The sequence below is a fragment of the Netta rufina genome, assembly GCF_964035555.1.
Source record: "Netta rufina genome assembly, chromosome: 1".
Classification (NCBI taxonomy): Eukaryota; Metazoa; Chordata; class Aves; order Anseriformes; family Anatidae; genus Netta; species Netta rufina.
This window is the reverse complement of record NC_140123.1, coordinates 126,496,167-126,520,263: the sequence shown is the minus strand read 5'-3', so window position 1 is coordinate 126,520,263 and position 24,097 is coordinate 126,496,167. Positions and strand designations below refer to the sequence as shown.

Here is a 24,097-nt window from a genome sequence, read left to right as displayed (position 1 = left end):
GATGGGTACTTCCTGGCACTTAGCCAGAAAAAGATATGGCTGTCTTCTTGTTATGCAAACATAAATTCTATGTTTACAGGACACAATGACCACCACACAACAGAATTCCCAATTTCTATGTATTTACGATTTCTCCCTTAACATTGTATTAACCAGTTGACCGTGGAAAGAGGAACGAATTGTACTCATTAGACCCAGTGCAAACAACTACGGGCAAATCCCTCTTTCTAGACAGAGAAAGTAGAAGGTACAATAGGGACAGAGAACACGGAGGTCTAACGAGAATTAGAGGAACCTGTAGAAAACAGATGTGTGTCTGACATGTGAATGTGGAGGAAATAAAAATTGGCTCTGGCTACTGCAGAGGGAAGAGGAAGATCTTGACTACCATTTGCCTCCCTTGTTAACATGAAAATGCAAATTTTCCACAGCAATGCCTGGAATGAGTTAAAGACTCAATTCTTTGTCCTCAGTCCTGCCCCTTTCCACCTCTCACTTCCAGGCAGTTTCCTTTTCCTATAGAGCTGAGACTATTAGGAGTAGGGATTGGAGCATTTGTAAATCCTGTCAGATGACCAGTCCCAGGCTTTCTTCTCTCTGTGGAAAAGGAACAAAAATTACACAGAAAGGTATGGTGGGTTCATTAAATGCAGACTTAAGATTCCATCATCTTCTGTCCAAAAGCCATCACAGTCAGCACAGAGAATACCCAGGCAAAAGGGACATGGTGTGGAGGCAGGAAAACCGCTGGGTCCATTTAGGAAGACCTCTGGGAGACACATGACTAGGAGGGAGTTCTAAGGGTAAATATGGGAACAGACTTCATATCAAGTGCTCAGTCGCTGTGGAGCAAGTCCTTAATGGTTGCTGCAAAACCTGTCATGGGTAAAACGTAGGGTAATGTGTAGTATCTGAGAGGGGGAGGACAAAAGGCACAGGACAGTCACTGGAGGTAAATCACTTGTTAAGAACACAGGCAGCCTAAGTGAGAGAGAGACATGATTCTTAGCAATTTGGCTGCTGTTCCTAATCAGGGGGGACTCTTGCAGTTTCCACTCTTTCCTCTTTCAGCTTTACAGTCTAGCTGTCCGCACAACTATTCATCAAGTAAGCTGCAAGGTATGCATGTAGTAAGGAATTGGTGGGCTCTTGCTTTTTAACACGTTTATCAACAAAGTGAGCAAGGAGATGAATGCCAACATCTGGCATTTGCTGAAGAGACAAAAGTACTTATATCCATGATGTCTGTTCATCATCGACATTGGATTTTTATTTGATTTGATTTTGTGAGTACTGACTTAATTGGGAAAATGAGAAGAAGGAGACTAGGTACATTAATGACTAAACCATTAGCAGTCTGGGGCAGAGCTGGAGTAGATTCTGAGAAAAAAAAAATCTCAGGCAGGCAAAACTATTCTGAGGACAGCTAAGAGACTTGCAAAGCAGAAGGGAGATGTGACCTTTCAAAATGCAGATGTTTAAAACTGAGCTAGTCACTGTGAGCTCTGTTTTCTACCAGTGGAGAAAAACATGCAGCTGGATGGAAAAAGCCATCTGCCCTGCTTTAAAACTTTTCTTTAGGGTGAAATGGATCACGCTATATAATCTAGTGACTGGATCTCTCCTAATTTTAAAGGGAGCACAGGGCAACTAGCTCTAATGTAGTCCTTTCCAACTAGATGAAGCCAGTGTCACTGGTTCAAGGCCTATATGGAGAACTGAAATGACACTGGGCTCCAGAAATGCCTTTATATGAGTTTTGTCCCAGAATAGCTAACTTAGAACACAAATTTCATGCCTCGAGCAATGCCCTTTGGCATGCTGGATGAACACTCACAGCTGGAACTTTGAGATTCCACGTTCTGCCAGGTGACTGTAAGAAGCAGCTTTGAACCCAGAACAGGAGAATATCATAAGCCTCTTATGTCATTGTGGAGCAGGTCCTCAAAGGTCCTCCCAGACGTTTATCCAGCCAATCTTGAAATTATCGACTCAACTATTTCCTGCTCATCTACACTCCAAATTGCAATAAAAAAAGGCAAACATTATCTGCATCATAAGTCCTTACCTCCACGGAGAGCCTACAACATGCATTCTCATTAGGCTGGGACAGAAACAAAGAAGAGTGACCAAAGAAACCAGGAGAATGTTGTCCTCCTAGGCCCTGTAGAATGACCAGTACCATGGCAAGTCCCAGTATCCATATGGCAGCAGTGACCTGCAAGGGCACAATAACTTAAAAAAAATAAAGGCAACAAGACACAGGAAGGATGATACATTTATGTCAACACTGTCAAAAAACAAAACAAAACAAACTAGAGGTCATAATCTGAAGTGTTTAGGAAAGCTGATGACATATAATACACATGAAGATTTATTTCTTCTCCATAAGATTGTCTGAGCTGTGTGACAATGCTCTTTTTAACAAGGGAAAAAACAAACAAACAAAACAAAACAAACAAACAAACAAAAAAAAAACACAACATGATTTTTGCACTGTGTAGCATAAATGCAAACTTAACATACATGAAAACCAGAATGTACTTAAAAGTTCTGTGATATTCTTATAAAGAAAGCCAACATCTACCCTGCAAGACTAAGTGGGCACTACAGCTGGCTTAAGCATACAAGTGAGAGCTTGGGCTGCTGCTAGGACTGTAACACGCTCAAGCTCTGCCCTGCCAGATGATCAAGAACTTGGTTTCTGACAGGCTATGAAAAACATTTAGAGCAAAACTGTGAGGCTGGTTCACTTCAGAATAGGCTCAAATTTGTGTTAATCTAAACATGGGGACAAAAACTCTCAGGACTGAACATCTCAGATATGTCCTGCATGTTTTTCCACCTTTTTCAATACCTTTTGAAAGCATAAGCACCGTGAAACCACCAATAGGGTAGGCTAAAGCAATAAGCCATGAAACGGAAAGATCAAATTAAGTGTAAGAAAGGTTGTAAGGAAAAGCAATAAATCCAGGTGCAAAGAACTGTATAGCTAGAACAGCACTGATACCGCACCAATGTTTTGTCTATTTCTGAGCAGAGCTGGCACAGCATCAAGACTCCCTCCAACACCTTCCTCCTTCCCCCCAACTCTGTGAACGAGCAGTTGTGGTGGAATTTAGCTGCCCAGCAGGGTAAAACCACCATAGTGTTACATTAAAAAAGTCAAAGAAACAAAGCTTAGTAGGTCAAACGAAAATTGAGGAAGACAAGAAGTAGGTGAGGTTGTGAAATTAGTAACAACTCTTAAAGTGACAAATAAAAGCTAAATAAATAAAAAAAAATTTAATATATATTTTTTAATTTAATAAAATAAAAGTTAAAAGCATAATCACAAAAATCCTCCAATAGCTTATACCTTCCCAAGGTGGCTGTTGATAAAAGCCATACAGAGAAAAAATGTAATCCATACAGACTGATGGAACCAGGTTAAGAAAGACAAGGCCAAGAAAGCAATGACTAAAGGAAGTTACTATTTTTTTAATAGTATTAAAATTATTAGAAAACAAATTGAAAAGAAATACAGTACAATTTTCAGCAAAGGTGTAGCAGAATCTATCAGGCAATTGCCACCTGTAATTAGTTATTGGTAGTATTTTCCTACAGAAAAAAACAACAGGGATTGCCTGTTCTTTCTGATGATATTAACGTGCACGCATTAGGGCTACTCACTGTCTAACAGAATGCAAAGAAATAGAAACCCTTAGAGTCTAAACACACAGCTGAACAGCAATCTCGATTACTTTTTAAAGATAAGGAAAGAACAAAATGAAAGTATATATATAACATCTGCCTGTGTGTTTTAAAATAATTTTGCATTTGAAAATGTAATTACAATTTTAATTAAAATTGAATTTGACTAAATTCCTAAGAACTGAAAGTAGGCTCATGGGCAATGACCAGTAAAGACACAGACGCCAGAGATGTTTATACAAAAAATGTCCTACTTACTCTTTTAAAATCTCTGTGATCCAAAAAGGCCAGCACGTATCACATAAATGAAATTCCCAAATAACATCAAGTATTTATGTGCAGAAGCACAGGAAAAGGAACCATAACCTTAATAGAAAATAACTTTGAAAATGAGAACTTAAATCAAAGTCCTACGGCCTGTAGTTTTAGAACCGTGCTGACATCTGCTGGTGAAAAACGAAAAGAACAGCTACAAATCTCAGAGTTGCAAATACAGAGCCCTTTTCCAATCCCACAGTGGAGGGGTTGGATCTCATTTGCATGCCTGCTACATTATGCCTGTTCAGATTATTTCCCTTTAGATGCTACTAGGTTTTGAAGCAGGGGATGAGTGTAACACCAGAGTTCTTCATGTGAAAAGAGACCTGTGTCAAATGCTCTTTGGTGTGGACCATGCCAATCTACTGCTGTCTGCAGTAATGTGGTAAAGGATAAGGAGAAACAACTTTCTCTCTTCTAAACTAAAATGACAGCACAGGACTTGTTTTGCTGTATACGATCGAGAACAAGGGAGAGCACGGACAACAGGACAACTCACTGAATCTGAGAATGACAAATGGATAAGGTGTAACTTGGCTGGCAGGCAGTGGCTGACATCCTTCATGGCCTAACATGAAGTGTCACACAAATTAGCAACATAGGATTAGACTGATGAACATTTGTACCTTACCGTGGGCTTCAAGAGTGCTTGCAACATCAACAGCAAAGCACAATTCAAATAAACTGATCATTTTCCCCTTATTATGCACCATTATCTTTTATAATGCACCAAGCAGAGGTACTACAAGCTGATCTCTTGTATTAGTTTTAAATTAGTATAAGCTACATCTTAGCTGTGCTGCTCTCTGCCCACCTTCTAACGGCTTTATGTACAAACTTTGTTATCTATAGCAAGTCTTTATATAAACCTATTCATAAACATAACAAGTTGCAGACCAGCATTAGCCAGGCATCACCTCCTACAAGTCTGTTCCAGAGTCCCGCTGCAATTAGTTGGTTTGGGACATTTTATTGATCAGGCAATAAAAGGCTGTTTTAGATACTCTTTGATACGTGTTATATATGGAGTGGTAATTCGTGTCCAGAAAATGGTTGATATTAATAAAGAAGGGGGAGATTTGGGAGTGTGGCCATGGGGGCTGGAAAGCCCCGTGGATGAGATAACATTAGACTCTTAACGATGAGGCCATCAGGAATGTAAAAGAGTTTAGAGGGAACAAAGAAGGCTGATTCTGGAGACTCCATGCAGTCTCTGGTTTCTTGTTCTCCAGCCATTAAGGCATGGAAGTTTCTGGGTGTTTGCTGTTGTTGTTATAGGCAAAGTTGTTCGACCAATGAAAAGTTGGTTTGAAAAGAACTGCTGTGGAGAGAAGGGTATAAGAGGGGAGCCTGCCCTCAAGATAAAAAAAGCAATGTGATGTGATGAAGTTGTCATCAATAAAGAAGCAGAAAGAAGGAAAGAAAAGGAGCAGGCTAGCAGAACGGAGACCAGGACAGGAACAGGCACATTGATTGCCTCAATGAGATAGGTTCAGCCAAACTCAGCAAACTGCTCAGAGAAGCTCGTACAGAAAGTCGCTGGAAATAGGCTCACTGGAACTGGAGAGAAGCTCGAGCTGAGAGAAGCGGAGCCGCGCACACAACTGCCCCTCGCTGGTAAGCAGCTGCGCATTATGGGGAATCATACGTCCTTAGGAACAAAGACTGTCCTGGTAACCTTACAGCTTATTCTCCTTCTTCACGATCGGACAGTTTATGAGCCTGAAATATGGGACCAAACTGACGTCAAGGTGTGGGACTCTGCAACTAAAAACGACAAGGTTGCAGCAGGATTGCTCAGCACCCGGCGAGCAGTCTCTGAGGCCTTAAAGAGCCCTGTGGGACCACAGTCAGACACGTGTGGTTTGCCAGACAGTGAGGGAGCTGCGGGCTCCTTTACTGATCCGACTGCTACGCCATCGGCCCCTCTGCTGCTACAGCCATCGAAGGCTTTTGCTGTTACGCCCCCTGGTGACCTGGACGTGCCTTTTGACCTTGAAAAGGAGATGGATATATTTTTCTTCGATCCCGGAAGAACGGGATACAAAAGGCCCGAAGACCAAGTTGCTTGACAACTTAAAGTGAGACGTATTTGGCAACTGTGGTTAATTTGGCACCATTTCTACACACCAGTTTTTAACTGGAACATGAAGAATTCAACATACTGCTCAAGCAATACTGGTACCAAACAGAAACTGCATTGCCCAACAAGAACACTTAGCACTGTGAAGGCACATTAGCCATGTTATAAATGAAGTCTCAACTCAATCTGAATTTTGTAATATTTATACTTATAAAAGGTATAAAAGGTATAACAGCAAAAGCCTTTGATGGCTGTAGCAGCAGAGGGGCCAATGGCGTAGCAGTCGGATCACTAAAGGAGCCCGCAGCTCCCTCACTGTCTGGCAAACCACACGTGTCTGACTGTGGTCCCACAGGGCTCTTTAAGGCCTCAAGAGACTGCTCGCCGGGTGCTGAGCAATCCTGCTGCAACCTTGTCGTTTTTAGTTGCAGAGTCCCACACCTTGACGTCAGTTTGGTCCCATATTTCAGGCTCATAAACTGTCCGATCGTGAAGAAGGAGAATAAGCTGTAAGGTTACCAGGACAGTCTTTGTTCCTAAGGACGTATGATTCCCCATAATGCGCAGCTGCTTACCAGCGAGGGGCAGTTGTGTGCGCGGCTCCGCTTCTCTCAGCTCGAGCTTCTCTCCAGTTCCAGTGAGCCTATTTCCAGCGACTTTCTGTACGAGCTTCTCTGAGCAGTTTGCTGAGTTTGGCTGAACCTATCTCATTGAGGCAATCAATGTGCCTGTTCCTGTCCTGGTCTCCGTTCTGCTAGCCTGCTCCTTTTTTTTCCTTCTTTCTGCTTCTTTATTGATGACAACTTCATCACATCACATTGCTTTTTTTATCTTGAGGGCAGGCTCCCCTCTTATACCCTTCTCTCCACAGCAGTTCTTTTCAAACCAACTTTTCATTGGTCGAACAACTTTGCCTATAACAACAACAGCAAACACCCAGAAACTTCCATGCCTTAATGGCTGGAGAACAAGAAACCAGAGACTGCATGGAGTCTCCAGAATCAGCCTTCTTTGTTCCCTCTAAACTCTTTTATATTCCTGATGGCCTCATCGTTAAGAGTCTAATGTTATCTCATCCACGGGGCTTTCCAACCCCCATGGCCACACTCCCAAATCTCCCCCTTCTTTATTAACATCAACCATTTTCTCGACACGAATTACCACTCCATATATAACAGCCGGAGGAGGATGGGAAAGTGCCTCCACGTTTTTGCTGCCTCCACTAAGACCTGTTGGGCCAGAAGCAGCTCAGATGCTTTTCTCCATGCACCCCAGCAGATCAGTCTGGTTTATGGCACGCACAGCACCAGCTCGGTACCTGCTGCAGATTTAACCTGCAAACTCATCCATGGGGAACTGCGATCAGCATCTAGAAGCTTCTAGACCAACTGCATCCAGAAACTGTTTCTTTCCCTCTCACCCTTCCTCATCCTTGGTCACCCTAGGTTTTAAGCTGCGCTACATCGCGTTCCTGCCTGGGGCTGGAGGGCACGCTTTTGAGGGGAAATCTGCGCATTTTGCGCTTTGTATCCCCCTGGGGGACTGCCCGGGGGCCGGCAGGGGCCGCTGCGCTGCTCGCCCGGCGCCCGTGGGCGAGCGGGGAAGGAAAGTTCAGGAAGGGCCGGGAAGGTGCCGCGGGGAGGCGCCGCCGAGGGGGGAGGCAGACGCGTGTCGCTGCCCAGCGGGGCCGGGCACGGCCCCAGCCCGCCTCGATCCCCCCGCAGGCGGCCGAGAGCCCGGTGCCGGGCGCTGCCTGCCGCCGCCATCCCCTCTCCCCGCAGCCCCTCTCCCCGCCGCGCACTTTCACCCCGGCCCCTGGCGCCCCGGCGCGGCGAGCGCGCTGCGGCAGCCTCTAGAAACTTCTCGGTCCCTCCCTCTCCCCCTCCCCTTCCTCCTCCTCCTCCTCCTCCTCCTCCCGCTGACCCGGGGCCGGCGCTGCGGCGAAGGCAGGAGGGAGGAGAGGCGCGGCGAGCGGAGCCCGCGGCGCAGCGCGGAGCCAGACCCGGTCCCGGTCCCGGTGCAGCGCAGCGGTGGCAGCAGCAGCAGCAGCAGCAGCAGCGAGCGGGATGACGGCGGAGGAGATGAAAGCGGACGGGGCCCCCCTGGAGGGGGTGGACATCACGCTGAAGCGGGATGAGGGCGTCCTCAAGGTACCCGCCGGCTGCGGCGCGGTCCCCTCGGGGGTCGGGGGGGGGCACACTCCGCGTCCCCGCGGGGCTCAGGGCAGCGGAGCCGGGGCTGAGCCGAGCCGAGCCGTGCCCGCTGCTGCGGGGGCCCGTGGCCGTCCCGCCCCCAGCACGTGTTGCTGGCCGGGGGCTGAAGATGGAGCCCGGGCAGCGCCGCCATGTGCGTGCGGCGGCTGCAGGGCGCTGGCGGCCGGGGCGCTCCATCTTGCTGCGAGCGGCTCCGGCAGCCCGAGATGGCGCCTTGGGGGCCCGCAGGAGCCGGGCTCGGCGGCAGGAGCCCCTCGGGGAGGCTCCCCGGGCTGGGCGAGCTGCCGGTGGTCGTGCCCCCCCGTCCCCGGTGTTCCCTTCTCGCCCCGGTGCCCGCACGGCGGGTGGTTGATGCGGGTGGCGGAGTTGACACCGTCAGGGGGAGTTGCGCGAGCGGCCTCCTCCTGCATCGAACATTTCCAATTTCCATATCTCTAGAAACTTCTCCCGTCTCTCGTAAAAACTTCCCGCGGCAAGGGCTGGAAGTCGTCTTTAATCGCGGCGAGATCGGAGCCGTAGCGTTAGGGGAGATGACAAGGAGCAGGACAGCGAAGACAAAATTCTCTTTTTAGCCTCCAGAGCCTTTTGGTGTAGGTCCTGCGTTTGTCATGGTGACGCTTTCAGGAAGGATGCTGGGGACCTCACTGAAAAATGGTTGGTTTTATCCCCTTTCACATGTTTCTCACCGATATGCTCTGCTTAGAGCTCCAGGATTTTGCCTGTGTCACGGTATAACGATGGAGTTCCCATATATCATACACACAGCTCCCAGGGAGCTGCCTGGAGCTCTCTTGCATCTTGGCTGCTTGAACACAGTACAAGGCAGCAAGTATCCATCCACTATAGATGCAAATATAGATGCGAGTATCCATCTGCAGTACCCACCTTTTGATGGAAGAGCAGGCGATGCTAAAAAAAACACCACAGGAGTGGGATTATGAACTTTTAAGGCAAAAGATTGTAGACACCATGAAATCTAGCTTCCACAGACTTCATTTTTGTAGTGATTGCAGGATACACCTATTAAAACCAAGGAGTCTAAATCTGAACCTAATCTACACCGGTTTTGTACTGGTATCATTGCACTGATTCCAGGAGAGGTTTTTTTACATTTCTTCATTAGCTTCGTATCAGAACAGTATCCAGAGGTTTTCACCTGGTGTTACTGCATGCATTTGCACTATTTATAGCGTCAGCATTTAAGCACAGAAAAAAAAATATATTTGCAATGACAATACGAACAGAAAAATCAGGTTCCTACATCTGCAAGGGAAATGTAAATGCTATTGAAAATAGGGCTGCCATACTTACGAGAAATCAATTTTGAGTCTCCTGAAAATGAATTAAATGGAAAATATCAATGTTGTATAAATACTGAAAATGAGATAATCGGTGTTTGATGTTGTATAACCTGATACGACACTTTTGAGAATCTGACATTTGGAAATGCTTAGTAAATTTTCCAGTAAACGCAGTTACTCTTCCAAAGTGATTTCAGATTCATTGCTTTAAAGCTGCTAGACAAGTCTGTGCATGATGTAGTTCAGGTTGGTTACTAGATTCATGTTATTTTCATATACCTGTTTTCAATTCTCCGTTAAAGAGATCGCTTAAATTTTTGCTTTCTTTGGGAGGAAAGAAGATCAGTAGATCTCATTTTACCTCTGATGCTCGTAACTGCTGCACCACAGAAGTGGTGGAGGATAAGGGCAGGATGTGCAGAGTGAGGTCAAGGCATCTCTCTCTGTTCGCAGTGTTCCCTCCCTAGGAAACTGAGCAGGTAGTATTCCCCTCCTTCCCCCCCCCCCCCCCCCCCCCCCGGTGAGCTTTGCATAACTGTCAGGTTTAACTGGAGTAATTTCAGATTACTTATTGGAATAGACCTCGTATGAGAGGAATCAGGATGTTTTCTTGTTTGTGTTTTGCCTAGAGCACTGAACTTCTTGGTAATGATACAGTAGTGGCAAAGAAAATACTAGAATAAAACAGACCAAAAAAAAAAACCCGCTCGGTGGTTTTTCTGAGTAAGTTTAAAAATCATACGTAATATTGTCAAGGAAGTTTAAATGACATTGGCAACTATAGGTGGAGAGATTTGTTAAGCTGGTGCCAACTGTTGCCAGTTAAAATTGTTGTATCACAGCACAGCCATCTTGAGGTTCCTGCATTTAAAACACTATTAGTCTGTAGACACTCTAGTCAGTTAGTTCCTTTCCTGATAACTGAAACAAACCTGCAAATCCCTTATTGGCTGAAGATAGTAATGCACATACCTTGAGTAAACGGAATTAATGTCCAATAGGCAGGTGTAATATTCATCATCTTAGTGTTGCTTACTGTTTTTTTTCAGGTTGTCAAGAGGGAAGGCAGTGGGACAGAGTCGCCGATGATAGGTGATAAAGTGACCGTCCATTATACAGGATGGCTCCTCGATGGCACAAAATTTGACTCCAGTCTGGACAGGAGAGACAAATTTTCATTCGATTTGGGGAAAGGTAATATTTTATGTTTGGTTTTAACCTTGGTAGTATTGAGATGGAGTTCCCTTGCGTGTGTGGTTCATTCCCATATTAAAGTTACTATTTAAACGTGTTTCCAGAGCTGTTTTAAGTTTATTTACTTAAAACAGCACAATCAGAACTTTGAAATCTTTCTGAATGTGCATGCTGTATACCTGCCTGCTGAAGAATTCATGGAGCCTCAGACAAAGCCCTTTAGGGGAAACACTCACCTGATGGGAATTCACCCTGAAGCGGAGTGATAAGGGGTAGTTAAATAACATTTTGTTGAATTTTTTTTTTTTTCTTTTGCAAACTACTTTTGCAAACAACTCAAATTCAAGAGTACTTAATTGTGACCAGATACTGGGGCAGGGTGCACAGATACTGGGGCAGGGTGCACAGGGGCAACTGTCAGCTGCAGCTGAAGAATGATGAAATGTACTCCTTCTTTCCCTAAATTCCCAAATTAACCCAAATCTGAATGTTGAAGTAAATCCTGTCATAATCAAAAGCCTTCATTTTTTGAACGTAAAAATCCAGACATCCTTGTTCAGCAAATCTTACTACTCAATCTGTGTTTTTTCACTAGCAGTTATCTACCTGCTGCTCTTTTATTTTGGAGATACATTCTGCAGTGTCCTGAAATCTGGGATGATACCAAGTTTACTCAAATAATCGGGTCTGATTGAGTTTAAAGGAGGCAGGAGTAGGAGAGCTTGAATAAGAGGATTTTGTTACTTGAGATGACAGCTTCTGTTCCCTTTTCTCGTTAGAAGGGATACTATGCCTCCCCCCCCCCCTTCTGTTACAAGTGCATGTAACTTTTAGTTACCACTTTTGCTGGTCTTTGCCAACTGATAAAGTACAGAGAGAAAAGGCTGTTGTTTTGTGTTGTTTTCAAAATACAAGCAACCAATCTCTCACCCTAAGACCTTCTGCTCCAAAGAGTTTATTGTTATTTTCTCCACACTTGAGATTGTGCCAGGCTCTTCAGGAATAGTCTGTGTCTAGATAACTTGTATTCTCTGTGGGCAAGGAAGCAAGGGGAGGAAAAGAATCACTATATCTAGAATGAAGAAATGTACACAAATTTGAGTGCCCAAGTAACTTTGTAACTTGATTGCAGTTAAAACTGACATACGTAAAGCAGAATGGGCACAAGTCTTTTAGTAGTTCTGCTCTGTCTTAGTTTTTGTATACTAAAAGTGATAATGCTCGATTTCAGAGTTGATGATGTCTTTCATGTGTGCCTAGCAATCACGACTGAAATTTGACTTCTACAGGTGAGGTGATCAAAGCATGGGACATTGCTGTGGCAACTATGAAGGTTGGCGAAATTTGTAGGATTACTTGTAAACCAGAATACGCCTATGGCTCAGCTGGGAGCCCACCAAAGATACCTCCCAACGCTACGCTGATCTTTGAGGTGAGATACAGACGCTAAAACTGTACACTCAAAGAACAAATGAAAGTCATATTTCACTGTAGAAATTGTGTGATGTAGTATCTTTTTAAATAGGAGGGTTAGGCACTTAAAATCTGTGAAGGTCACTCATTCTTTAGTCTTTCTCTTACATTGTTTAAAAATAAATTTAATAAATAAAGCAATGCCAGCATGGTTCCTTTGCAAGTGCCATCATTGCACCAAAATTGTGTACAAATTGTCCTACAAAGAAAGCACTTTTTTTTTTTTTTTTTGTACATGGTTGCTTCTAAAACTGATGTTGAAAGATTTAGTAGCTGTCTCATCACTACATCAGTATTTGGAGACTGTCTCTTGGTTATGTCCTGAAATAATGGATGTCCTTTTTTCTTTTTAATTCATAATTCTGTAGAATATTGGCGCAGGGCTTGGTGGTTAAAAAAGAAATGGGAAAAACTGTAATGTTATCAGTGGCATGTTCTGAAGTGATCTAGCTTGCTTCAGACAGACTGAATAGAAAGACCAGAGTTGTATTAGATATCTATCAAAATGGTAGCTGGAAATACTCCTTGTGCAGATGAATATTCAATTTCTTTTACATTCCGTGTATCTTTAGTTCAGTGTCATGAATCTCAACAGCAATAGCTTTGAATTTCCTTTTTTTGTTGTTGTTCAAACAAGGTACTTAGTATAAACAATGCTGAATAGACTGGCTTGCTCTTTTTGTCGTTTTTACTACTGTTTTACTCAAAGATGGGATAACAAAACATCTTCTTAATTTTGTAGCTGTTAGACAAAGTTTCTTTTGTGACTAGATGTGTTTTTTCTGTCTTGTCTTGGTACTCCCACTTCAAACTGTGATTTTCATTAGAGACTTGAAAGACCATTTGAAGAAGTTTCAGGCTGGTTAGTCAATTGCATTAAAACCAGCTTTTAAAAATTGTAAACAATTTGTTGCAGCAGCAATTCTAGATAAAAGGTAGAGGACAGATCATGTTTCTGTTGTAAACAAGGTATTTTACAAATATATTTATTTCCAGTGACTAAAGAGTTTGGTCATCCTGGCTTCTTCTTTGTCTTTTTTTTGGAGTTTTTTTTTTTTTTTTTTTTTTTTCCCCTGAATGATCATAGAATCATAGAATGGTTTGGTTTGGAAGGGACCTTACAGATCATCTAATTACAACCACACTGCCACGGGCAGGGACACCTCCCACTAGATCAAGTTGCTCAAAGCCCCATCCAACCTGGCTTTGAACACTTTGAACACATCCATTTACAACCTTTCTGGGCAACCTGTTCCAGTGCCTCACCATCCTTACAGTAAAGAATTTCTTCCTTATATCTAATCTAAATCTCCCCTTTTTTAGTTTAAAGCCATTATCCCTTGTACTATCAGAGCAGTCCCTAACAGAGTCCCTCTCCTGGTATCTTATAGGCCCTCTTTAGATATTGGTGGAAGGCTGCTATAAGGTGTCCCTGGGGCCTTCTCTTCTCCAGGATGAACAACCCCAGCTCCCTCAGCCTGTCCTCATAGGAGAGGTGCTCCAGCACTCTGATCATCCTCGTGGCTCTCCTCAGGACATGCTCTAATACCTCCATGTCCTTCTTGTGCTGGGGGCCCCAGAGCTGAAGACAGTACTCCAGGTGGGGTCTCACAAGAGCAGGATAAAGTGGGAGAATCACATCCCTTGACCTGCTGGCCATGCTTCTTTTTGATGCAGCCCAGGATATGGTTGGCTTTCTGGGATACAACAGCACATTGCTTCTCGTCAAGCAACACCCCGAGGTCCTTCTCAGACCTATTCTCAATCCATTTTCTGCCCAGCCTGTATTTGTGCTGGGGTTGTCCCAGCCCAAATGCAGGACCTTGCACTTGGCCTTGTTGAACTTCATGAGGTTCGTGCAGGCCCTCATCTTAAGTCTGTCCAGGTCCCTCTCCGGATGGCATCCCTTCACTCCAGTGTGTGGACTGCACCTCACAACTTGGTGTCCTCAGCAAGCTTGCTGAGGGTGCACTCCATCCCACTGTCCATATTGCTGACAAAGATACTAAATAATGCTAGTCCCAAACCAACCCCTGAGGAACAGCGCTTGTTACTGTTCTCTACTTTGATAATGAGCTGTTGACTGCAACTCTTTGAGTGTGACAATCCAAGCAAATCAATTGTGAACTCATAATACATAATGATAAGGCAAGTCTAGAGGGGAGAATGCAAGAGAAATAAAACAAGAACAGTAGCTATGTTCAGTCATGCAGGAAAGAATGATACAGAAGTCTCGAAACTACTGTCCTTTGGACAACTCTTAAAGAAGCCAAGAATTTATTTTTTTTTTCAGTAGTCCCTAAGTATTGTGGTTCATGTAAGTATAACTTAAAAGCCATTCTCACAGTTATTTGAATTAAAGGATCTAATTTGTACTGTTGGGAGATCAAAGTTGTTGGAGAAAAAAAAAAAAAGCCATAAAAGCCTGAATTATCATCTGTAACTCATCTGTTGGTTTCCACTCACTATCTACTAAATACAGCATCTTTATAGTCTTGGCTATCTAATATCTTACAGGATGTTAACTAAGACATTGGCTGAACAGCTATAGTTTCAAAGAACTCTGGAGTACAAATTCCATGGGTTACTGAGTTGACGTGATGAGAATAAATGCAAGACTTTTCTTCCCTACACAGATAGAGCTGTTTGAGTTTAAGGGGGAGGACCTCACTGATGATGAAGACGGTGGCATCATCCGAAGAATCCGTAAGAAGGGAGAAGGCTACTCCAAGCCCAATGAGGGTGCTATTGTAGAGAGTAAGTATATTATACAAATAGTACATAGCTTTATGTGTGAGAAGGCAGAACTTTTTTCCTTACCTACAACTTCTTTGTCCTTAGAGAGAGGAATACCTAGCTTATCTCCTTTACCAAGTGACATAACTTAGGGTAAGCTTTCATTCTTTTATTTCTAGAGAGGTTTACATTTTCAAGGAGCAACTATGTTCTTCAGAGACACTGAATCTGATAAAGTGCTGATCTGATAACAAAAGTTAAATGATTCTAATAAAGTAATTCTATTTGCAGAGGAACAAGAGGGGAGATTAGTTCTTGCATTTGTTGTGGGAGTAGAAAAAAAATCCAACACAACCTGGATGAATGATGAGGGGGGAGGGTTTATTAACTTCAGCAACAGAAGTTGTATTTGCTACCAATAGCTAACTATACATCTGTAACGCTTAGAAAAGACTGGTTAGGAGGAGGCTTTGGCATAACCTGTATTACATGTGCTACCTACCCCTTACCATGCACAGTTAACTTCTGATTTGTCTCTGGGTTGTTCTGTTTTTTGTTGACAGTCCAGTTTGAAGGCCGATACGGAGATCGTGTTTTTGACAAGCGGGAGCTGCAGTTTGAGATTGGAGAAGGTGATAATTATGATCTTCCTCATGGTCTGGAGAAAGCAATACAGAAAATGGAGAAATCTGAGGAATCTATTTTCTATCTCAAATCCAAGTAAGCTGTTCCTGATCTTCTTATACTTGAAGGCTTATTCCTAACATCTGGCAGGGATGATGTATGCTGTTGCAATGTTCTTCAGATCTTCTCAGTTCTGTAGTACAAACTTCGTCAGACCTGAAAATTGGATGTATGGAAAGTACAAAGCTAAGGTTACTTAGCCACTAGGTTATGAAGTAGTAGCACTCAAAATGAAATTGACTTAAGTGTCTATAGTGTTGATCCTAGTGAGTATTAAAACAGATACTGTTGCTTTCTTTAACTGACATTCTTGTGTCCCCTCTTAATGAAACTACTTACTGTACAGAAGTGCATATAAAGATACCTGGATTAAAGAACAGCCTCAGAATAGGAAAAGATCTGATAAGCCCTCCAAGCAGCCCTATGCGATATGTAGTGAGATGTTAAGAGTATCTGAGTATCTGAAACCCTTTGCTGTTATAAAATGCTCAATGGTATTTTTAAGCAGTTTGGAAAAACAGGCGCAAGATTTCTGTGAGGCATGAGATTTCATAAGGCAAATTTATATCCAAACCTTTGATCATCACAGTTGTTCTCGGTTTCAGAGAGCCCTAACTCGGAGGTATGAGTGCATAATGTTGTAATAGTAAATGTTATTAAAAAAAAAAAAAGCAGAATTTTCCCCTTGCAGTGTGAACACATTTAAAATAAGTGGAGTTTGCACTGATTATTTCCACCAACTCTAACTTATTTGTTTTTATTTTAAGCTTTTTTAACTGGAGTTGAATCTGGAAGAAAAAAAGCAAAGCAGTCTTATCTTGAGGGTTTTCCTGCTAGTATGCAGTTTCTTAATGGAGTTTCAGGGCAGAAAGGCCTTTCTACAGGCATTTACTGTTAATCAACAGATTTATGCTATCTTAAGTGTACAGCTGTTTACTTAATCTGTGTATTGCTGTTTTTGCTTTTCTGAGAATAGTTAGAATAGAATACAGATGTTATGAAGAAAATAACCAGTCTTGGACTATGAATATAAAGCAGGATGTGTATAATTTCAAAGTATATGTGTTTTTTTTACTTGCTGAACTTGATTTCCCTCCACATAAACAACAGCAAGCTCAAAAAAAGGGGAAAAAAGCATTTAATGGACAAATAAATCCCTTTTTTTTCCAACTCTCCCCTATCTTGTGCTTGCTAATCTTGAAAAAGTATCTGGAATTGTTTGAGCCTTTGTCTTGCAGTAATGCTATGTAGGCAGACTTGCATGTTGTTTGTTTGTTTGTTTTGCCTCAAGCTTCCTGTGTAAGAGATCATGGTTGTTTGGATAGTTTTTCAACTTTCCCCCCTCCCCCAATCTTTCAGCTATGGTTTTGGAAGTGCTGGGAAGGAGAAATTTCAGATCCCTCCAGATGCAGAACTACAGTATGAAGTGAAACTCAAGAGCTTTGAAAAGGTGGGAATAGGAGATGAAGTTCCAAACAGACTGGGAGGAGGGGAGGGGGAAGAAGTGTGGGTGCAGCTTAAACGAGGACAATGGTGTCCTTGATCTTTTGACCCGAATTAAGGAAGTTGCTGTAGTAGGTGGTGATGAGACTTTGAGAGCTCTTGGGTTAAATTGTCCTTACTGGATCCCTGTCTGTTGCTGTCAGTGTCTCTTCTGCTCTAGAGCTCAGTTTCTAGTAGTAGTGTAAAACTGCTTTTTCCAAGTATATCTTTACTGTACTGTTGTTATGAATAGTGTAGCCATACATTTTCCCAAGAAATGACATTGCTGTCTTGAACTGTTCCTAACTGGATAGGCTAAGGAGTCTTGGGAAATGAATACAGAAGAGAAGCTGGAACAAAGCTGCATGGTGAAAGAGAGAGGCACTCAGTACTTCAAGGTAAATTACAAACCCCAAATAATAGTATCATTTCTTAGTCCATGTTATGAACTGGTAATGATGATCTACAGCTTCGGTCATTTTAGAGTGGTGTTTGCTGGTATTCTCTGTGTCATTTTACAGGGAAGAATTAGAGGGGGGGAGAAGGTGTCTTTAAAAAAAAAAAAAAAAAAAGCCTCAGAGTTGCAATGTCTGAATGCTTGCTGCTCTGTTCTGTTCTGTAGTTCTCTGTATCAGAGCTGTTTGTATCTAGAGATAACTTTGGGGCAAACATTGAGTAGTGGCAAGGTTACAGTATTTAAGCTCCTGCTGTGGGGTGGTGCTGTGAATGAACAACTTCCACTTGGGTAGAGATGGGTGGAGAAGCAGTGTTTCAGACAATTTGATGAGCAGAAAGCAGACTTTACGATGATTTTCATGGCATTGTGATAGTTGTACTGTTTTTAAAAAGGCCCATCTTGTTTTGTATCAGAAGTTGAACACAAGGTGGTAGTTGAGAGTAAAGTATCAATGCTGGCCAATGTGCACAGCTTTAGTGGGGAAACCAGTAGGTGGTATGATTCCTTAAGATTTACTGTTCTATGCAGTAGTGATATACTATGACAGAAGTAGTATACTTTTGATGATAGAAGTTGTTCTGATTAGTCTGAAGTATTTCAGATCTATTGCTTCAGGTAAGCAGAAGAGGCAAAGGGGAGGTGAAAGTTACTGTGATGGGCTGTGTGGAAAATTAAATTGTCTTGTTTACAGGAGGGGAAATACAAACGGGCAGCATTACAGTATAAGAAGATTGTGTCATGGCTGGAGCATGAATCAGGACTCTCTGAGGAGGAGGATACAAAAGCCAAGAGCTTGAGGCTTGCTGCCCACCTTAATCTAGCTATGTGCCATCTCAAACTGAAGGAGTACTCCCAGGCTTTGGAGAACTGCAACAAGGTAGTAGGATTTATTCATTCTTACTATGCTCAAGTGGTCTGACAATTTATCTCTTGCTTTAATAATTGAGGAATGTCAGGCCATGTGGCATCTGAACTTTATCATCAGCTGGCAGGTGGGTAGTAGCAAACACACAACGAAAATACCCAGCACCTTAAGTTCATAGTGGTATTTGGAATATCTTTTACTAACTTGCTGATACATTTAACTAAGAATATTTGAGCATTCAGAAATTAGAAACAGGAAGACATGGTCATAGAATAGCTTGGGTTGGAAGGGACCTCAAAGATCATGTAGTTCCAACCTCCCTTCCATAGGCAGTGACGCCACCACTAGATCAGGTTGCTCAGGACCTCATCTAAGCAGATCTTGAACACCTTCAGGGATAGGGCATCCACAAGCTCTCAGGACAACCCATTCCAGTGCCTCACCACCCTCTGAGTGAAGAATTTCCGTCTAAATCTTCCCTCTTTTACTTTAAAACCATTCTACCTTGTCCTGTCATTTTCTGATTGAGCAAAGAGTCTCTCTCCATCTTTTTAATCAGTTCCCTTTAAGTAATGAAAGGTTACAAGGTCATCCTGTAGCCTTCTCTTCTCCAGGCTGAATGTCCCCAGCTCTCTCAGCCATTCTTCACAGGAGAGGTACTCTGGCCCCTTGATCATCTTTGTGGCCCTCCTCTTGACCTGCTCTAACAGCTCCACATCCTTCTTGTGCTGGGTGTTCCACACCTGGATGCAATATTCCAAATGGGGCCTCACCAGGGCTGAGGAGAGGGGGACAATTTACTCCTTTGACCCACTGGCCACTCCTCTTTTGATGCAGCCCAAGATGCAGTTGGCCTTCTGGGCTACGAGCATATGCTGCCGGCTCATGTTGAGCTTTTTGTCCACCAAAGTGGATGAAAGAAGATAGTAATGTTGGCAAAAGTCCAACAAAGAGCTGGGATAGAGCCAGGACTAACTCTCAGACTTGATGGTTCTCTGTCAGGTGGCCTACTATATCTTTTTCTACTTAAATGGAATCAAATACATTAGAATTATTAGTAAGTCCCGACAAGACTGAAAATCAGAAGGTTCAGTTTGTAGCAGTTAGTGATATTCTGACTGCATGTTAGTTAAAAAAAAAAAAAATTTTCTTCCTTTTTTAAATGCAGGCACTTGAATTGGATAGCAGCAATGAAAAAGGCCTCTTCCGACGTGGAGAAGCCCACTTGGCTGTCAATGACTTTGAGTTGGCCCGGGGAGATTTCCAGAAGGTGATACAACTCTATCCGAGTAACAAAGCTGCCAAAGTGCAACTGGTAACTTGTCAGCAAAAAATACGCGAGCAGCATGAGAAAGAGAAGAAGATGTATGCCAACATGTTCCAAAGGCTTGCAGACAAAGACTTAAAGGTAAGTAACACTGCTCCAGAAGACCACAAGAGGTGATGTCATATATTAGACAACAAATAGAGTTTTGGGTATTCAGCTTACTTCTTCCACCCACTTCTCATATGAGTGGGAAAGCACTCAAGTAGGTGCCTCCGGGGAAAAATAATGGAGCAGGCAACATTCAGAATGATTAAGCCTTCTTGTTTGAACAAGACAACTATCAGTACCAAGGATATGACACAAAATGTTTTTAGTTAGTTCAACTGATTTTGAAACAGCAGTGATGATCAGAAAGCAGTTTAAGTTGGTGAAGTGAGAACATGGTAACATCTAAGAACTGGAGAAAAAAAACAAAACAAAACAAACAAAAAAAAAAAAAACTTTTGTCCTTGAACTATCATCTCTGAAGAATAGTCTATTCTGGTGTCAACATGACCAATCTACTGAAACTTTATGCCTGTCATACAGGTAGTGCTGAGAAAAACCTTGATTTTGTTGTTGTTGTTGTTGTTTTTGTTTTCAAAGAGTAGCAGTATTTTTCTGGATTTGGTTCTTCTTCTCATGGAGAAGCATAAACAAACACAAAAATGCAGACATTCCCCACTGATTCTACAAGGAAGGTGTCATTGTCTGTGAACAGGGTAGTTACATACCTGGCAGCCTCATGTCAGCAATGGCCCTTGCCTGCTGGATCTTGGGAAGAAGCTATTTTGTCCTTTTAGATACTGACACATATACCCATCCATTGTCTTTATTTATTCATTTATCTTAAAAATCTCAGCAAGATAAAGATAAAGCAACCAAACTAGAATTACCTCACTTGTAGGAATCTTCTTCACATGTGAAACTGCAGGTTTTAATTGCTAGCTGTCTGGCTATGCTGTGCAGATTCCTTCCAGGTAGCACAGCTGCTAGGAGTCTGGTATCTTTCCCTAAGTGTGGTGTATTGCAAGATCTGCCATACATAGAAGATCACTGAAACAACTGATATCCAGTAAAAGTATGAAAGGGGCTGTTTTCATAATTTTAAAAATGTATGCCTCAGTCCCTAAGGACAGCTGGTAGAGTCATTTTCACAAAAAGCAGATTCATGGTCTTCCCATTGCACATCACTGAAGATGCTGTAGAGAGACAGCATGCTTTCTTCCAATTCTCCCATTTACTTTAGGAAAAAATCAACTTTGTTCATTCTGCTCAATACACTGTCAGATAGTATCAGGAATTGGCATGTGTTTGTATATATACATACATTTTTTAACAGAAGCCATCTGGCCTATTTCATATTTGTGATTTTGTATGAAAATGGATCTATGGAATATGGAACTGTAAACAAATGCCACTTAGTCCCTAGGTCAGTCTTGGTGATTTTCCTTGCAAGAAAATACGTATTCCTGCAACTTCATTGATGTCTTACTCAAACTCCAACAGTAGGTATGGGAGAAGCTGAAGACTTCTAGAGAAGAGGGTTAGTTTAGCTAATACCTTCTTACTCCTAAGAATGCAGTGTGCAGTATGGTTCTGAAATTCCTAACATCTAAACATCCAATATCTAAACAGTCCAAAACATCCAATATCTAAACAGTCTGCTAAAGTGTGACGGCCACTATTGCATCAGTAGTCCTTTCTATGTCCTATTGTAAAAACTGATTTAGGGCCATCACTGTGTGGCTCTGCCTTCCACACCTTTTTAAGTGGACTGGAAGAGCAAGGAGAAGAGCACTTTTAGAGCAGACACTTTGTCAGATTAGATTTTTCTTCCAGGTAAGCTTGTAGAGGACATCCAAGTGACTTGTTGAGTTGAAGTTGCTTTTCATGAAACTAGCTGTCTGAAATATTTCTTCATAACCTGAGTTCAACTGTGCCTCTTACAAGCTGGGAGAGAAGGCAGGGCATGGGAATCACTGAAAGTGAATCACATTGAAACATAAGCAGGAGAAAGGAGTTCTCTGTAGAGGCTTCCTAAATAAATTTTGGTTTGTAGAAGAACCTTTTAAGAAAGTGTTACATGGCAAGCATGTAAATATCATATTAAGAATCTTAACTACCTAATACTAGTATTACTTCTCAGCCTGCTCTAAACTGCTTCTGGTTACTTTGATACAGGAAAAAACGCAAAGAATTTTTCAGCTTCTCTTAGCTGAAGGTCTTAATATCGTAATTCAGTCTTGCAAGGAGTCTAGGTTTCCCAGTGATAGACATCAAATGGTGTTTGTGGAATTGTCTGCAAATTTAGCAATTTTGAATAATGGAGGCTTTTTTTGTCTCTGTTTAGTCAGCTACTACTCTTCAAACCACCCACACTGAAGATGCAGAAATGAAAGATGAGCAGAATGGAGTTGAAGATAAATCTGAAGTTGACACAGAAGCATAAAAACAAACCCTATTCCATTAGTTTTGTAAATGAAAGAATTTCCAGTGAATTAGACCTTTATTTTTCTACCTGGTTGGACAGTGGCTTCAGAGGAACAGAAGCTGAGGCCACTATGCCATAGTCAATTACAGCTTTGTATGTCTGTGAAAGAAGCTGAGTGGCAGCATAAATCTGGTTTAATCCTAGGGACTTTATTTATTCATGCGGCCTCTGTTACTGTTTGAGTTCTGTCTGGATTTACTCTGCTTGGTTTATTTGCATTTTGCCATTGTGTTTGTCTTTCTGGTTCCAGCTTACTTAAATTTAGGAAGCAGAATCTGGGATTAATTTCCTTGATTTTTTTTTTTTTTTAATGACCTTTTCCAACAGTCCTCATGTGAGATTTGAGAACAAATCAGCACTCCCTGTTCTTCTGCCTTGGCATTGTCCCCATTCCCCCATTAAATGCTGTAACCTTCCTTGTATGCCTCCCCTCTGCAAATTACTGAAGGTGAAGACTGTGAAGTCACAGCTTAAGAAATAAAGCTTCGGTTAAACTTAAGAAAACAGAACTTTTATGGGTTTTTATTGGAATTTGCGCAGAATTAATTGAATTTATTGTTCTCTAGTCATTCAGCATTTTCTCATCCATGTAGCTGTACAGTAGTGACAGTATGTTTTCCTCTATTGTTATCATAAGTTTTCACAATGAATACAGAATCTGTTTGCAAATGAAAAAATGTTGCTGAAAATTGTACACAAAGCATGTCTGTAACCTATGCATATAAAGTTTATTTTCCTGTTTGTATCGCTATATTCCTCTTTCCTCTTTTTGTTGTAAAACTGGACCAGGAAAATACTGATTTATACCTGAAAATAACTGTCTTTAAGGAGAAAATGTGATAATAGTTGAAATGTGTTGCAAATGCTTACAATTCCTGATGAACTACAAACTTCTGAATGATCCTCATTTCACACGGAAGCTATTTGGTATCCTCCTGCTTCTTTATATAGTATGTTGGGTGTTTTTTTTGCTAGTGGTTTTGTGGTGTGGGTTTTGTTTTGTTTTGTTTTTTGGAGGTGGGGAATGGGGGAAGTATGTGGGGTTTAGGTGTTGGGTATTTTTTTTTTGTTGTTTTTTCCCCTCCCCTCTCTGCAGGTATGGAATGGAGTATTCAAACTTAACTTTGTTGTTTATTTTGTGATGTAATGCTAAACTTGGCATCTCTACTGTCCTGTTCCAAAACCTTCTAGCAGCAGGGACTATTTTTTTTGCCTGCTTTGCAGAAGGAAGGTAGCTTTATCCGTTCCTTTCAGGTAATGGAATTCTGCACTGAGAAGGATGTCTTGTCTTCCCATGGCATGGAATGGGCTGGATTTGTTTGTACATTGCAAAGAATATGCGTGTCTTAAATCTGATTATATCTGAATTCTTGTTTTGAATTCCTGGTCTCCTTTCCTGAGGGGGAGAAAAAAAGGGAGCATTCATTCATGGGTTTCCTATAGGACTGGAGGTTGTAGCACCTGCCTCTGCAGAAGAGACAGCTTGGGCCTGGGACCTGTATGATTAACTACCACTAAAGTGGTAAGCCTAAATTACTCTCCTGCCCCCAGTCTAAAGATGAGAAGTCCACCACCTGCTGCTGGGTTGGAGCTAGCTTAGGGATCTGCAAACTGCACTGCTTTCTGCATGCCCTAAGATTCTTCAGGGTGGGAAGAGGTAGGAGAAAGCAGCAGGATATGTGCTTGGTAGGTCATCACACTTAAGGAAATGCTGTTTTCCTTGACTTTATCTATCACAGACTAGTTATTTAGGAAAGTTACAATCACCAGATAATGTAGGTACTTTTCATGAGTTCTG

The 24,097-nt window shown here is 42.2% G+C and overlaps 1 protein-coding gene across 1 annotated transcript; it reads left to right on the top strand.

The window, feature by feature from the left end:
* The first annotated feature begins 7,775 nt into the window (after positions 1-7,775).
* On the top strand, positions 7,776-23,040 carry FKBP4 (FKBP prolyl isomerase 4). The gene is made up of 10 exons (XM_084282160.1): positions 7,776-8,244; positions 10,658-10,802; positions 12,092-12,234; positions 14,912-15,032; positions 15,575-15,731; positions 17,055-17,145; positions 17,492-17,575; positions 18,326-18,511; positions 19,668-19,907; positions 22,159-23,040. Exons 1-10 carry the CDS (start codon positions 8,161-8,163, stop codon positions 22,255-22,257), a joined length of 1,350 nt encoding a protein of 449 aa, XP_084138286.1. The 5' UTR covers positions 7,776-8,160; the 3' UTR covers positions 22,258-23,040.
* The last annotated feature ends 1,057 nt before the right edge of the window (positions 23,041-24,097 follow it).